This window comes from Salvia miltiorrhiza, chromosome 3 (assembly GCF_028751815.1).
Source record: "Salvia miltiorrhiza cultivar Shanhuang (shh) chromosome 3, IMPLAD_Smil_shh, whole genome shotgun sequence".
NCBI classification, from domain to species: Eukaryota; Viridiplantae; Streptophyta; class Magnoliopsida; order Lamiales; family Lamiaceae; genus Salvia; species Salvia miltiorrhiza.
This window is the reverse complement of record NC_080389.1, coordinates 54,328,616-54,344,313: the sequence shown is the minus strand read 5'-3', so window position 1 is coordinate 54,344,313 and position 15,698 is coordinate 54,328,616. Positions and strand designations below refer to the sequence as shown.

Below are 15,698 nucleotides of genomic sequence, written 5' to 3'. Positions count from 1 at the left end.
GGTTTCCTGACTTGATTGTAGTGAAACGTCTATGAGATTGAGAGAATTTTTAGGGGAATAGATTGGTAAGGATGAAGCAGAAACACTGAATCTCTCTCAATTAACTTATCTGCACACTCTAAATCTCTACCATCCGAAACAAAAATCACGGAGCGGGATTAGGAATACAGGAGCGGGAAGTATTACCGTGACTGAGGGCAGAAAACGCGGCTGGGTGAATTGGGAGTGATTGAGAGAGCCGAATTTTGTGTTAGATCCACGTAGGCTAAGGGATTGAAAAGCTGGGATTTGAAGCATGCCACGTAGGCTAAGGCCTAATCGTATTATAGAATAGATATTAGATATTATTATTATTATTATTATTATTATTATTATTATTATTATTATTATTATTATTATTATTATTATTATTATTATTATTGTAGTAATGGACGAACAGAAACAAATAAAGTTTACAGAAATGAAAAATATATTTTTCTTCCCTATATAAATAAAATGTATGGATTTATTTTATAAAAAATAAAAATAAAATTTTAATTATTTTGATAGACATAAAATAAGATTTTGTTTTAAAGTAATTAGTTTATAGAATTTGTGCCTTATTATGCAAACATGTAAATCAATGGCCAGACCCGTTTATAATTTACATATACGTGCATGTCTCAATTCAAACTTAATTTAAAATTAATTTTATTAAAAATTAAGAATATAAATATTATATATATATATATATATATATATATATATATATATTCATACAATATAATATATTGCAACATATACATATAATATGTACGCTATTGAGAAATATAAAATTAATAACAAAATATACATCTAATCACTAACATTCAATTAAAATAATTTATCGTATATAGATTATAATTTTTTTTATCGGACATGTAAATCTAATTTTTATCTAGAAAAAATAAATAATAAAATTTATTAATTTAGATTATATGTAATGTTAATATTCTTATTATTATTATTATATATATTTATTATTAATTATATTTATTATGATTAATGAATCTTTATATAGAATGCAATAATTAATTAATTAATAAATGATGAAGATTATATATGGTAAATTTTGAAATGGTGAGATTTTAGATATGCCACATAGGTTAAGGCTTAATCCTATTATATAATAGATGTGTGTTCTTGTCATACTGTCGTGTATCACCTTTGATCAAAAACCATTTTTTGCAATTATATCATGAAAGATCAAAATATTTATTTAAATCATAAATATCAATTTTGTATAAAAAAGTATATATCACACTTCTATTTTTCGATCTCAAAATTTTGGTGTGGCTCGATGAATACTATATATGTATCCTAAGTTGACATAAAACGATATCGTTTTAAGCCCCAGTAATTAAAATAAATCCATGCGGCATTAAGAAAATTACATGGACTCCATCTCCATACGATTAAAAAAATAAAAAATAAAAATCTGAAAATTAGAAATCCTCCCGACCCTCTTCCTCTTTAGGACGACACCATGAGCAGCGCTAAAGCTCGCAACTCCAACGCCAAGTTCACACTCCTCTCTCCGTCCACACCTGAGAAGTAATAATCATATGGCATGTCATTTTTTTTTAATACCCAACATGGTTTTATTTATTTATGAGAGCATAAAATAAGGTCACTTTGTGTCACGTCAGAATACATGGAGACATCCCACAAGTCATATCAAGATTTGAGAATCGAAAAATAGATGTAAGATGTTTTTGATATAAAACTTTAGCTATTTATTTAAATAAGTATATTTAATAATTTTAAAATAATTAATAATGTGAAAATAATTTGAAATTTAATTTAATATTTATACTTATCTAATACTTTAAACTATATGGTATTATGATTCTATGAAATATTTTTGATGAACTACTTTGATACATATAATATTGATATTATGATTTATTTTGTTTAAACAATTATAATTTAGATTATTTTGATGTTTTTGTCCCTTTTATACTATTATTATATAGATATATTAGATTAAAATAATGAACATTCATTGACTTAGAGATTAAAATCAATAAATATATCATTATAAGAAAATGCGGCTCTAACGATCGAATTTTTCGGTCATTAAAGCCCAAAATTTGATCGTTAATATTGTTAACGACCGATTTAACGACCGTTTTCGGTGGTAGTTGTTTGCTTTGTCATTCCGAGTCTTAGCGACCGATTTTTTATTTTTAACGACCGAATTTTCGGTCGTTAAAAAGAGAAAAAAAATAATATTTTTTTAATCTCTGTATCCCACAGGTATATATTTGAGTATTTCTAATGTATTTTGACGTTAATTGCATACGATTGACGAACTTTCTAATGAGTCACTCATCGTAGTTGTGCTCTAAGTCAAGCACGTTTAAGTTTATTATTTTGTCACTAAGTTATAGTAACATTCAATTAAACTATTAATTTTTTTTTTGTCATGAGTTATGTCATTGTAACGTTCATTATAATTGTTAATTCAAAATTATCAATACATAAATATGGTAATATGATATGCCAATTTATACATATCATGTTAGTAATTACGACAATCGTTATTATACAGTATTATATATATAGATTATAGTGGCTTGGGTAATTTTTTTTTTTTTTGAATCAAGTGGGTTTGATTAATATTAAATGTTCATAATTTCTTTTATACTTGTTGACTAAATGTTCATGAAAGAAAGAATAAATAAATACATATGTTAAAAGTCCATATATGATCATAAATTTTATCTATATTAATATTTTTTGATAATTTATATATTAAATATTTTATATACATTTACAGAATATTTTATGACCATTTTAGATAAAAGTATGTTATTACATAATTAAAAAAAATATGCTATTAAATATTTATAGGGTAGAGTTAGGCTACAAACTCAATTTAAAATAAAAAAACTACAAACCATGAAACTATGAGTAGAAAAAGTTATAATAAAAAGATATATATTTATATGATTTAGGGTAGATGAATTAAACAAACAAATTTTAAAAAATATCTCTAAAAATAGTATAGGGTGATTTTGGTGAAAAAACACAACTTGCTAGTTTTGAAGGTGGTATATATAGTAATCATATATATATACTAATACAATTATGCCTAGTAAATAGTTGAATTCCTGATTTGGTAGTATTATAATTCCCATTCCAAATCTACTTGGAAAACTCATAGATAATCGATGGGTGGCCTTCTTTTCTTTCCTCTATATATTAATAAGCTTTAATCACTCCAAAACAAGCATCAACCGGAAAAAGAAAAGCATCCTTAATTAACAGCATTAATATAAGAGTTAAGCAAGAAGAATGGATCCGTCGACCGATAACATGGACTCGAGCGCCGCCTGCTCCACTAACCAGCACCACGAAACGCCCAGCGGCAGCGGCTTTCCCGGCACCACCGAGTACAAAGGCGTCTGCTCCCACTGCTGCATACGCCACCCTCAAGAAAAGGATATACACAGTGCTCTGATTTCTGCAACCGCATCATCACCGCCACCGCGAAGCAGATGCAGCGTGTGCAGACGAAGACTGGGATTGTTAGGGTTTGCGTGCCGCTGTGGGGCCGCTTTCTGCGCTGCACATCGCCATCCGGAGGCGCATGGCTGCACCTTTGATTTCAAGGAAGCCGGCAAGATTGCCATCGCAAAACAAAACCCTCTTATTAAATCCCACAAGATGCCACATAGGATTTGACCCTTTTCTTTCTTTCTTTTTTGGAAAGACGTTATTTTTTATTTTTATTTTCTTATGTAATTTTGGTTTAGGAATACTCGTTAAGATTTCTATTTACTCAAATCCCTTGCTCTCCAAATCACTCCGGCGACTAATGTGGATTTTTTCAGGGGTTTCGAGGTCGATTAGAGAAATTAACCAAGCTACTCATGAGCTTTTCGAATCCATATTTCCTAGAAGTTCATTCAAGCTTATTTATTGAAGCTCGTCAATTAAGTAAATCAAATTTAAGCATGATAATATTTGACTTTATAACTCGTGAACAAGTTCGTTAATGATTTAATTTAAAAACATAAAATTATTACTAGATACAACTTATGTTTATAATTATGGAGTAATTAGTAATAATTGTATTTAAGTCTCTAATTAACTCTATTTGTTATAGAAAATAAATAATATATTATATTATTGTGAATAAAATATTTTATTTTTAAAAGAAAATAATTAATAGTTTAAACATATATAATTTAAAAGTTAGAAAGTTTATTTAGGCCCGTTTGAGCTTAAATAAACTTGTGAGGTTCGAAGTATTTGATAACAACGCTCGAGGCTCCATTTGAAAATAAACATATTTAAACTTGAACAAGCTATAGTATTGGGTTAGGCTCCACTCAATTTGATTACACTCCTAAATTTCAATCTCCATCTTTTCCCCCTGTATTGATAAATACTAATAACATTAATATATCAATAAATATATTAAAATCATTAGAAAATAAATATAAATCCGGATAAATTATCATAACTCAAAATTCGATTATATTACCATTGTCTCCCAAATCCAAATGCGCGCGCACACACACGTATATATATTGAGGAATTAATTTGGAAGAATAATGTCATCATTTTTTTTGAACTTTTGAATAATGAATTTCGGTAGTTGGCATGATTATCATGAATAATTGATCCATCCGAATTTAATAGAGTGTAATCGAGTTGAAAATTTTGTTTTGTGATAAATAAATAAAAAATTATAAAATTGTTTCATATATTCTAATCCCTTTATTTCCTCAACCAAATCTCAAACGAGAAGATTATGAAGATTAAGTAATTTGTGTCATTCAGGTAACATATCAGCTAAAAGAAAGCATTATGAACTCAAATTTGTATTTCTTTTACTCTACTTCTTGCGATTAATAGTCCCACTACTCCACTTCACATCCCCACCAAAACGTCCTCTATGGCTTCCACTACTAATCTCTTTAAATTTTCATCTCCACTTCCACCTACTAATCTCTTTAAATTTTCATCACCACTTCCACCTTTTGCAGCTAGGGATCGAAACCCTAGAGCCACCCGCCGCTGAGCACCCTAGCGTCAGGGCCGGTCCTGAGAATAATGAGGCCCTGGGCGAAATTATAAAAATCGGCCCTCAATATATTAGCGCATCAATATATTAAAAAATAAAATTTTCCATTACTTATAAAAAATGATTTTATCTAGTAAAAAATTTTACTTGCAAAATCATCGACATGTTATCTAAAATCTCTTAATCTCTTTTTCTATACATAACTAGTATTACTCGCGTGCGATGCACGGCAAACAAAATTATATTTTTTAGAATATTATATTTAGAAAATAAAATTCTATAAGTTACTTATATTATTATCTAAAATAACTCTAATAAAGATAATAGCATTAAAATGAAGATAAAATCATCTTATAATTGGAGGCATATAAAATGAATGACCAAGATCTTGACAAAACCTTTTTAACTAACGATTATTATTATCTATTTAAAAATTTTCCACCAAAATATCTAGATATTTTTCTTTCAAATTTTCTAGTAGTTTTGAAAGGATTTTTGGAACTTTTAATTACTTTTTACTGATTTGCATTTCATAATATATTTTTTTGAGACGTTAATTGACTGTAAATCCACAAACTATTAGTGAATTTTGCTATTTTTTCAACTATATAAAGTTGCAATATAAATACATAAACTTTAGCTCATTCCGGAATTTTCCCTGAATTTTAATTTCGTTCATACATGACAAAATTAAAGATGATATAATATATACACATTATATTAAAATAAGAACTACAAAATTTCTACTGAAATATACACAGTACTAATATATATATATATATATATATATATATATATATATATATATATATGTGTGTGTGTGTGTGTGTGTGTGTGTGAGTGTGTTAATATATTATATCTATATCTATTATATATATATATATATGAGTGGATTTTTAAAATGGCCACTTTCATATTGTAAAGATAAAAAATGTCCACTAAAATAAAAAACTTAAAAAATGTCCACTGTTACCAAAATACCCTTCACATTAAAAATTAAAAAAATGTCCACTTTACATCACCCCTTTAAAAAATCCCGCAATTCACAACCAGTGTGAATTCACAACCAAAATTTTTTGGTTGTGAATTCATACTGGTTGTGAATTGAGAATTCACAACCAGTCGAATTCACAACCAGAATTTTTTGTTTGTGAATTCACAACTAATCGAATTCACAACCAAAATTTAATTCACAACCAGTCGAATTCACAACTAGAATTTTTTGGTTGTGAATTCACAACAAATGAATTCACAACCAAAATTTAATTCACAACCAGATTTATGTTGGTTGTGAATTCACAATCAGTCGAATTCACAACCTGAATTTAATTCACAACTATAATTTATTTTGGTTGTGAATTCAAATAGTTGTGAATTTGAGTTTTTAAAGTTTGGATTCACAACTAAAACTAGAATTTATTTTGATTGTGAATTCATAGATCTCGTTGTGAATTCAAGAATATTAAATTGTGAATTCATCGAGTTGGTTGTGAATTCAAGAACATTAAGTTGTGAATTCATCGAGCTGATTGTGAATTCATAGATCTAGTTCTGAATTTAAAAACATAAAATTGTGAATTCATAAATCTAGCTGTGAAATTTAGAAAATTAAACCTACTAACCTAAAATCTACCACAAATGAATTCTTGATTAAGTGAAACATTAATTAATCTGTAGGCTTTTGCATACTAACCAAAAACATCAAACCAACAAAATCTCCAGGCATCAAACCAATAATATTAATCTGACTAATCTCCCTCCTTACACCAAATCTTCTACAAACAGCCAACAAAATTCACAAACAAAAATTCAAGAAGATTTGCAATATTCACAAATAAAATTACAGATCTGCTTTTACAAGGAGAGAGAGAGAGCGAGATAAGGAAAGAGATTATAGATCTACAACACAGTACACAGACAACCAGCGAGCTAAGGATTAAGCTGCACGCTTTTAGCATCAGAATCGTCTTCAATCAGATCGCCATTGGCATCAAGTTCCTCCTCCGCAGCTTGATTGGCTTCAGAGACAGACTCATGTTCAGAAGCACAGACAACACATGCTTCAATGGCTGCCGACCTGCAATTATCCGCCATAACCACCAAAATCACCAATTCGCCCAAATCTTAGCAGATCAACTTCTATTTCACCCAAATTGGAGGTTTAGAACTCCGACGATCGCTCTTAGTCGTCGGATTTCCGCAACAAAAGAGAAAGCCGACGGCAGCAGCAACGAGGGGATCGACGACACGACGTTGGAGGCGGCACGACGGCGAACGATTTAGAGAGAGAGAGAGACCTGGAACCCCGGCGGTGCCACGACCACAAGCCACCACCGTCGGGATTAGATGCGCCACCAGAATTTGGATGGGCGGCGTCGTTTTCGGCGCTGCTATGGGCGGAGACGACGAGGCCAGGGCAGAGACGACGAGGCCAGGGGCGGCGGCGCTTCGCGGCGGGGGGGTGAACCAGGACATGGCGGAGGCGACGAGGCCGAGGCGGCGGCGCTTCGCCGACGATCTGAGCTCGAAGGGAGGGAGGGAGGGAGAGAGAGAGAGAAGGAGGAAGACCGTGAGGGAGAAGAGAGTGGAGAGAGAGAGTACATATATTTAAAGGAGGGTATTTTTGTCTTTTCAACTACAAAGTGGACAGTTTTTATCATTTTTATCTTAGTGGACATTTTTTATCTTTACAATATGAAAGTGGCCAGTTTTATATATTTGCTCTATATATATATATATATATATTTAATGAATATATAGTTTAATTTTATCAAAATATTTTAAAATTTGTATTTTGATAAAATTAACAAATACAACCTAGCAAACATGAAATTTAAAATTTTTTCATGATCAAGTTTCATAACATTTTAAAATTTGTTTATTTTATTTTGTTTTTTCATATTTTTACTATATATATTAATATTTTTATATTTTTTTAATTATAACAATTTAATGCAATTACAAAGATTAAACTTACATTTGTTCATTTTAGAACTCTTTAGCTTAAAATATAAATTTGTAGATAAATAATTATATATATATATATATATATCTTAAAAATAGAATTTCTAATATGGTTTACATTTATTAAATTTTTAGTACGTTTTTGTATGAATTCATTATTATTATTATTATTATTATTATTATTATTATTATTATTATTATTATTATTATCTAGCGTAGACGAAATTGATAAAAAAAATAGAAACAAAAAATTATTTCCAAAAATAGTAAGGTGATTTTTGACAGGAAAATATAACTTACTATTTTTGAAAGTGGTTGAGCTTATATATATAAATATTGTCAAATCATTCAATCTCTCTAGGGACATTGACGATCTCAAATGCGTTTTCAACGATTTTAAAATTGAGAAGCTCCTTTTAGTATAACAGTATGTCAATAACTGGCATTGTCAACATAATTTTATATTTCGATTTGAACTTTGAAGTTTTAATATAATATAAATTTGACAATAAGTTATATTGCCCAATATTTTTTAGTATATATAAAGTCTATAATTAATGAGATATATTTAAAATTTTGGGCCCTCGAAATTATGTTACAAAATTATCATCAAATTAATTTGAAATTGATTTTAAATTGAACTTTGAATTTTTGACAATAAATTAGGTTATCTAAATTTTTTAGTATACATAAAGCCTATAATTAATTGGATATATTAAAAAATTGAGCCCTCAATTTTTTGGGGCCCTGGGCCATCACCCATGCCCGCCCGCCCTCAGGGCCGGCCCTGCCTAGCGTCACCCGCCGCTTTGCACCCTAGCGCCGCCGCACGCCACGGATTCCTGCGAATCGATCGTCCCGCTCCCGTCGGCGTCGAACCTGCTGAACAGCGTAGAGGCTCGCGATCTCGTTCGCCGACTACATCTCGAACTGCGTCGACGACAGCTTGCCGGAGCGCCTCTGCAGCTCGTCGCGTGACAGCACGCCGTTTCCGTCGGCGTCGAGCGTCTTTCTGCTGAAACTGTTGTTAAAATACAGAGGTAATATATTCATCCAACTGATTCTCAAATGCCGATGTTTACATTGTTGGGGTTGATCGATACCCATTAGTTTTGGGCAATTTTTTTCGGAGAAGGGATTGTTGTATTTAGAATGCGATCAGACGATTGTTGACATGTTCTGATGCAGTGCGTATATTACTTTGTTCTTCCATATATTACTCTGTTGATTTTTTCAAAATTGTGTTAGGAATGATGATTGTTGATCCTCTCTTCCTATTCTTTTCGCTTATCAGGTATGGAATTTCAGTTCATGTGACCTTTGCGAGAGTTCTACAATTATATTTATTAATATGATTTTTCATTCTGTAGCATTTGCAATTGAGGGCCAAGTCAAATATAAAGGCAAATGGTTTTCATCACTACGAGATTTGACAAGAAAATTGAAGGTAAGTTTAATTTCTTTTTGATTTAACTGGCACAATTTTATTTTATTAATTTTGGGTTTGTGTATATAGAATAATATTGTATTTTTATTATCTTAACAGGAATAGTTGAACTAGATGTCAAGATGCAGTTAACCAATGCGTTGGATTACTTTTCGTCAACCACTACAAAAAAAAACAATTGATTACCGACGGCGTCTGCCGTCGGCGTCGGTAATTTCGAGGCGGCCACCGAAAAACGGACTACTGGCGGCGTGATTCCTCATTGGTAACACGATTACTGGCGGCAAACAAATGCCGTCGTTGGGCCGCCGGTAATTACCGGCGGGAGCTCCGCCGCCGGTAATTCCGCCGATATTTCGGCGTTTTTTTGTAGTGAACGAAGCTTTGTAGAAATAATTAGAAGTGTTTGATCAATTGTGTACCGTTATTATGTAATTTTTTTTTGTTATTGTGACATAAATAATGTGTACTTTGAGTAAATGTTTTTATATTATCATGTTATATTTTAATGTGTTGTATATACTATATTTAATTTAAGAATTTTTACCTCATTAGGATTATATTAGATTAATTAATATATAAATATATAATTTATATTTATATATATGAAATACAAATTAAATTTAAAATTTTTGAAAGTTTTAGCTACACTTAAGTTAGGTATTTATCCACACATACAAATTGCCACGTGTACATGCCACATCAGCATCCGCGTAATTTCCACATCATCATTGTATTATGATATAAATATATTTATCTACACATAGGAGACATTTTAGAGACACTTATATGTGCCGGTAGTATTATTTGATTTATTCACACATAAATATATGTGTGGGTAAAAACCTTTCTCTACACTTTTATAGTGACACATGTTGACATTTGCATTATGTGTGGGTAAATACTTATACCCACACATAACCTTACTTTTAACCACGTTTATGTGTGTGGCTGAAAATCTGAATTCTTGTAAGGTTGTGGTTCTAGAGAGAACTACATTTTTGTGAGAACGTGAGAACCATCAAATCTAATGCATCAACTGTAAAAATTAATGCATTCGCTGTTAAAATTAATGCACTCAAAAAAATAAAAAAAATTGCTTCCTTCAGGATTCGAACCCGGGATCTGCATTCATCCAACAAGATGATGCATTCACCGTAGATCTTGATGATCGAATGGCTGAAAATGGTTCTCCGTTCTTCTTTTATTTATGAGATCGTGAAAATCTGAATTCTTGTAAGGGTGTGGTTCTAGAGAGAACTACATTTTTGTGAGAACGTGAGAACCATCAAATCTAATGCATCAACTGTAAAAATTAATGCATTCGCTGTTAAAATTAATGCACTCAAAAAAATAAAAAAAATTGCTTCATTCAGGATTCGAACCCGGGATCTGCATTCATCCAACAAGATGATGCATTCACCGTAGATCTTGATGATTGAATGGCTGAAAATGGTTCTCCGTTCTTCTTTTATTTAGGATTATTATTAAAAAAATAGCTTGAACTTTGACCATGTGATGATTTTTTAAATTCGTATTTACAAAAATTATAAATATAGTCTGAAGCTTATAACTCGAGTCAAAAATTCACTCGCAAATATAGATAAATTCATGCTATGTTTATAATTTTTATGAATTCGAGCTAAAAAGTTATCATGAGGTCAAAATTCGAGTTATTTTTTTAATAATAATCCTTCTATATATTTGCGTGGAAATTAAAAATGAGGTGCGGTGTGCTTAAAATTTCATTTCTTTATTTAATTCTTACTCATTCTTTGGACAAAGCCCCACTTTCGTCCTCAATAAAATACTTCCTCCGTCCCATATAGATAGGCTGATTGGGATTTTCACAAAAATTAAGAAAAATAATTAGAAATGAAAATATATAAGTAAATTTTCTCGTATGCCCATATTTATTATTTAATGATGTATTAAAGTGAGAGTAAATTAAAGAATTAAATAGGGATATAATAGTAAACGAGTAAAAAAATATTACTTTTTATGGAAACAAGCCTATATAAATGGGACATTCAAAAAAGGAAAATAAGCCTAAGCATATGAGACGGAGGGAGTATGCAATACGCATGAAAGATCTTCGAATCTATATACTATCATATTTAAAAAAAATAAAATTAATGAGTTTAATATATTGAATAATTTTATAGTTGGTTATTTTTTTTCCTTCATAAACGTCTTTTTAACTTCCTTCCTAAATTTTAGTATTTCTAATATTTTGATTTTTAAAATCGTATTTATCTGTATATATGTTTTATTAAAAGTTTATTGGTTGGACAAAATGCCACTATTATAAAAAGATAATAGATTATTTTATTAATTCATTTTAAGAATAAATTATAGTATGGCAACTATTAAAGTAATCATTTTAATTAAGTACAAGTTGATCCTAACCACATAAATAAAAATACGGAATATTATACTTCCTCGGTTTCACTAAAAGTGGCCTATATTTCATTTAAAGTTACGATAACACTCACTTTTCCATGAGTTTTAATATTCTTATTATGTCAATTTTATGGGGAATTGAGTGTTTGATGATTGTTTTGTGCTTAAATTACTAGCTTTATCTTGTGAAATATGATACTTGCTCGTACTTTGGTGAATTTTACAGAAATATTGAGTTTTGGACAATTGGTCTTAATAAAAGTTGTAGATCATTTCGATATGAGTTCGTGGGCGTAAACGAATCGTAAATCGAAGTTCGAATGAGAAAGATATGGCCGAAATAAGAAAGTCGCGCACAATAATGAATAGTGGCCGACGGGGATTTTCGAATTTTCCGAATTTTGAGATTTTATCAGGATTTTCGAGTTATGTACTGTATTTATTCATCTGTGTCTATATACATGTCATTTTCTTGACCTATTAGACAGCTCTTTTCTTATTTTTCAGCTTTACATTCATTCCGAGTTTTATATAATTCGGTTTTTATTATTTATTTCTTATTTATTATGCTTTTGATTTCTTTTGTGATGCCTGGTTGGTTTCTTTATGTGAACCTAGGGTTTGTACATAGTTGATCGAATATGTGTATTTAATTTTTTGATTTCAATTTGCCCTCCAACTTGTGATTCATGATTCTTGGTGCTTGATTTCTTGTGAATTATCTGGTCAATAATTTGTATGTCTAGCTGTTCAGTTTGAGACTTGAATGTGATAATTGTTTAACCGATTCAAGAATGCATGATATAAGTTTGCTTTGAGACTTGAATGTGATAGGTGGGTTATAGGAAGCTATTCTTTGTGTGCTATTTGGAGTTAATTTATTCATTTGAGACTTGAATAGTATAGAGAATTTATTAACCTACTTTCATAGTTGTTCGTTAGAGAAGATTATGAATTAATAGTTTAGTGATCTTTCATCAGAGCTGGATTAAAATTGGTAATTGAATCAATAGGTTGAATGCATGTGTTTGATTAACGATAGTACATCACTAGGGGTCAGAGTATTTTATTATTTGATTTATTCTCCTATTTTTATTTGCTCTGTTTTGATTTTAGTTTTTATTCATCTATCTTATTTGTGGTTGCCTGAATATTGTTAGAGTTTTATTAGGATTATACTTGGAGTGATTTCGATTACCAGTCTCTCTGGATATGATATCTGCTTGTTATTTATTCCTACAATTACACTGTGTTAGTTGCGGTATTTTCATGAATGACAAAATTTAACTCTTAAAAATATATAGTACCTATCACTTTTAATTAATTTACATATTTTTTTTATTTGTACGTCCAAAAAATTTGTACCACTTATAATAAAATGAAGAAAGTAATATTAGTCAGTACCTAGCTACCATTTTTAACCAATTTACGCCTTTTCAAAATCTATCAAATAGCATGTGTGGTATAAAACCCACACTATGCAAAATGATTGGGAATGATTTTAAAGATAATAAATTAATGATAGCGGGTCTTTTTTGAATTGATTAAACATTTACTTAAAGTAAAAAATATTTAATAATTATAAATTAAATTATTTTATTGAAGTTATATTTCATAATAAAGATGGTTAATTATTAATTATTAATTATCAAATGATTAACTTTTCAAAATATGGAGAAGAATGTGAAATTAAAAATTAAATAGTAAGAGGATGGTTAATTATTAATTATAAATAAGTTAATAATTTTTATGAACAAGTATGTTGGTCTAGAGTATTAAATAGATACGTCTGTTCATCAATTTTATTGGTTTATTTGTAGAATTTATTGATTTGCTCATTATTTTTTTTATAAAAAATAAATATATATTTGTATTTATTAGATTAAATATAAAATTTATGTTTACAAACTAATGTGATTGTTCATATCGTATTCATCGATTTCATAGCAGAGGCCTTATAAGACAAAAGATCTTGTGGGATAAAATATAAATACAAATTCTAGATAAACTACTTATTTAGCGGCCGTTGGGATCCGACGCTTGCGTGGGTAAGCATCTCGCCGCTACTCACCACTTTGCCGCCTTAATTATGCATATGATTAAACACAAATATTCATTGATAACTTTTAATTAATCTAGGAGACCCGACAGCCTTCCCGACTTGGAGAGAGCTGCACCAGGCAAACCCGGAGGCTGCTAGGTGCAATTCCCAACTACTAATTACAAGGCCGCCGGGACCCCAATGCTCGCCGGTACGCCTGTCACTGCTTACTGTATTGATTATGCATATAGTTAAACTTATATATGCATATAGTGAAAAACAAATATGTATATATTTGAGATCCATGTGAGCAGCGGCGAAAGGTGCCCATTGAGTGTTAGGTCCCGATGGCTGTTGAAACCTGACTATCGCTAGGTACATTTTTGGTTTGAAAATTTTATATTCCTTGTTCGTGTTACATGAACAAAATGTACGGTTTATATTTAGATCTATATATTACCTCAGGAAGGGGTTCTATGAGATTCAATTCTCTCTCTATATATATAGAAATAGAAAAGGAGAGAGAGGTTCAAATACGAATTATTATATAAATTGAGAATGAGAAATTATTTTTAACACTTCGATAATCAATATTTACGGTTGATGCATCATATCTAATTAGATGAATGCACTAACTGCATTCCAATTATGCGAAGAGCTGGATTTTTTGAATATATTAATTTTTAGGATGAATACATTATTCATCACATTTTTACGAAAAATTTGATTCTCGTTGTAACCCCATTATATAAATATAAAGAGTAGTGCTATTTTAACAAAATTTGTCTGGACAAAAATAAGGTTAATTTTTTTAAAATTTTTTAATTTATTTATAAATTTTTATTCAAGTTTAAAAGAATTTAGTTAGTTTTATTGTTTTCTTCATATTGTAGTTTTTTCGTAATTTTTTAATAATTTTTTTTAATTTTTGTTATTTTATTTGTAGTTTGTGTACTTTAAAAATAATAATAATTAAAAAGATTATTAAAAAATTACAATATAAAGAAAACAATAAGACTAGCTATATTTTATTTTATTTTGAACCAAAATTTTAAATAAATTTATTTTATAAAGTACTCCCTCCGTCCCATGAAGCATGACACGATTTTTTTTGGCTCGAGAATTAAGAAATTGATATTTTGTGTGTTAAGTGTGATAGGTGAAAAAGTGAAAATGTGAATATATGGTAATTTTTTTTACCAATTTTAGAAATATGTCATGCTTCGTGGGACAAACCAAAAAGGAAATCGTGTTATGCTTTGTGGGATAGAGGGAGTATTTAAATATATTTTGTTCGAATAAATTTTGTCCAAATAAGATTATTGATAAATATATATATGTGCGTGACGGAATAATTGGATATATGCACGGTCGACAAAACAGAAATTAAAAGGCAATTCTTAACCTTTTTCAATTTTTAAGATTCCCTAAAGAGAGCTAAAAAGAAGGAAAACTTTTCATTAATGCTTGTATATATCCGAAAGTGATTCAATTGTGAAGGCCCATTGAGCTCATGCGCACATGCTTATATGGCTGGCCACCATAAATCCCAATCCCTGGAAAAACCAACCCTCCAAAATCAATATTATAATGCCATCTCAATCTAATCTACAACAAAATTCAAGAAACCTAAGCCCCACCAACAACCATATACATAGCTGCAATTTCATATTTAATTTGTCCACCATAATTAATAAATATGCACTCAAATCAATCAACGGTGTTAGCAAATCTGGATCTCATTGCGCCACGTCTAATAATACCGATGCATGGCCAAGAAGAATATG

The 15,698-nt window shown here is 30.0% G+C and overlaps 1 protein-coding gene and 1 long non-coding RNA gene across 2 annotated transcripts; both read left to right on the top strand.

Moving 5' to 3' along the window:
- The first annotated feature begins 3,339 nt into the window (after nt 1-3,339).
- Nucleotides 3,340-3,708, top strand: LOC131019003 (zinc finger A20 and AN1 domain-containing stress-associated protein 4-like). The gene has a single exon (XM_057947690.1). It carries the CDS (start codon nt 3,340-3,342, stop codon nt 3,706-3,708), a length of 369 nt encoding a protein of 122 aa, XP_057803673.1.
- Nucleotides 3,709-8,816: 5,108 nt separating this feature from the next.
- LOC131014450 (uncharacterized) lies at nt 8,817-9,976 on the top strand. The gene is made up of 4 exons (XR_009098218.1): nt 8,817-9,060; nt 9,269-9,314; nt 9,391-9,467; nt 9,567-9,976. It is a non-coding gene; the product is annotated as an uncharacterized LOC131014450 (long non-coding RNA).
- Nucleotides 9,977-15,698: the final 5,722 nt, after the last annotated feature.

Excerpts from the sequence above, each read along its gene's own strand:
- LOC131019003 (XM_057947690.1), top strand. The coding sequence starts at position 3,340 with ATGGACTCGAGCGCCGCCTGCTCCACTAACCAGCACCACGAAACGCCC.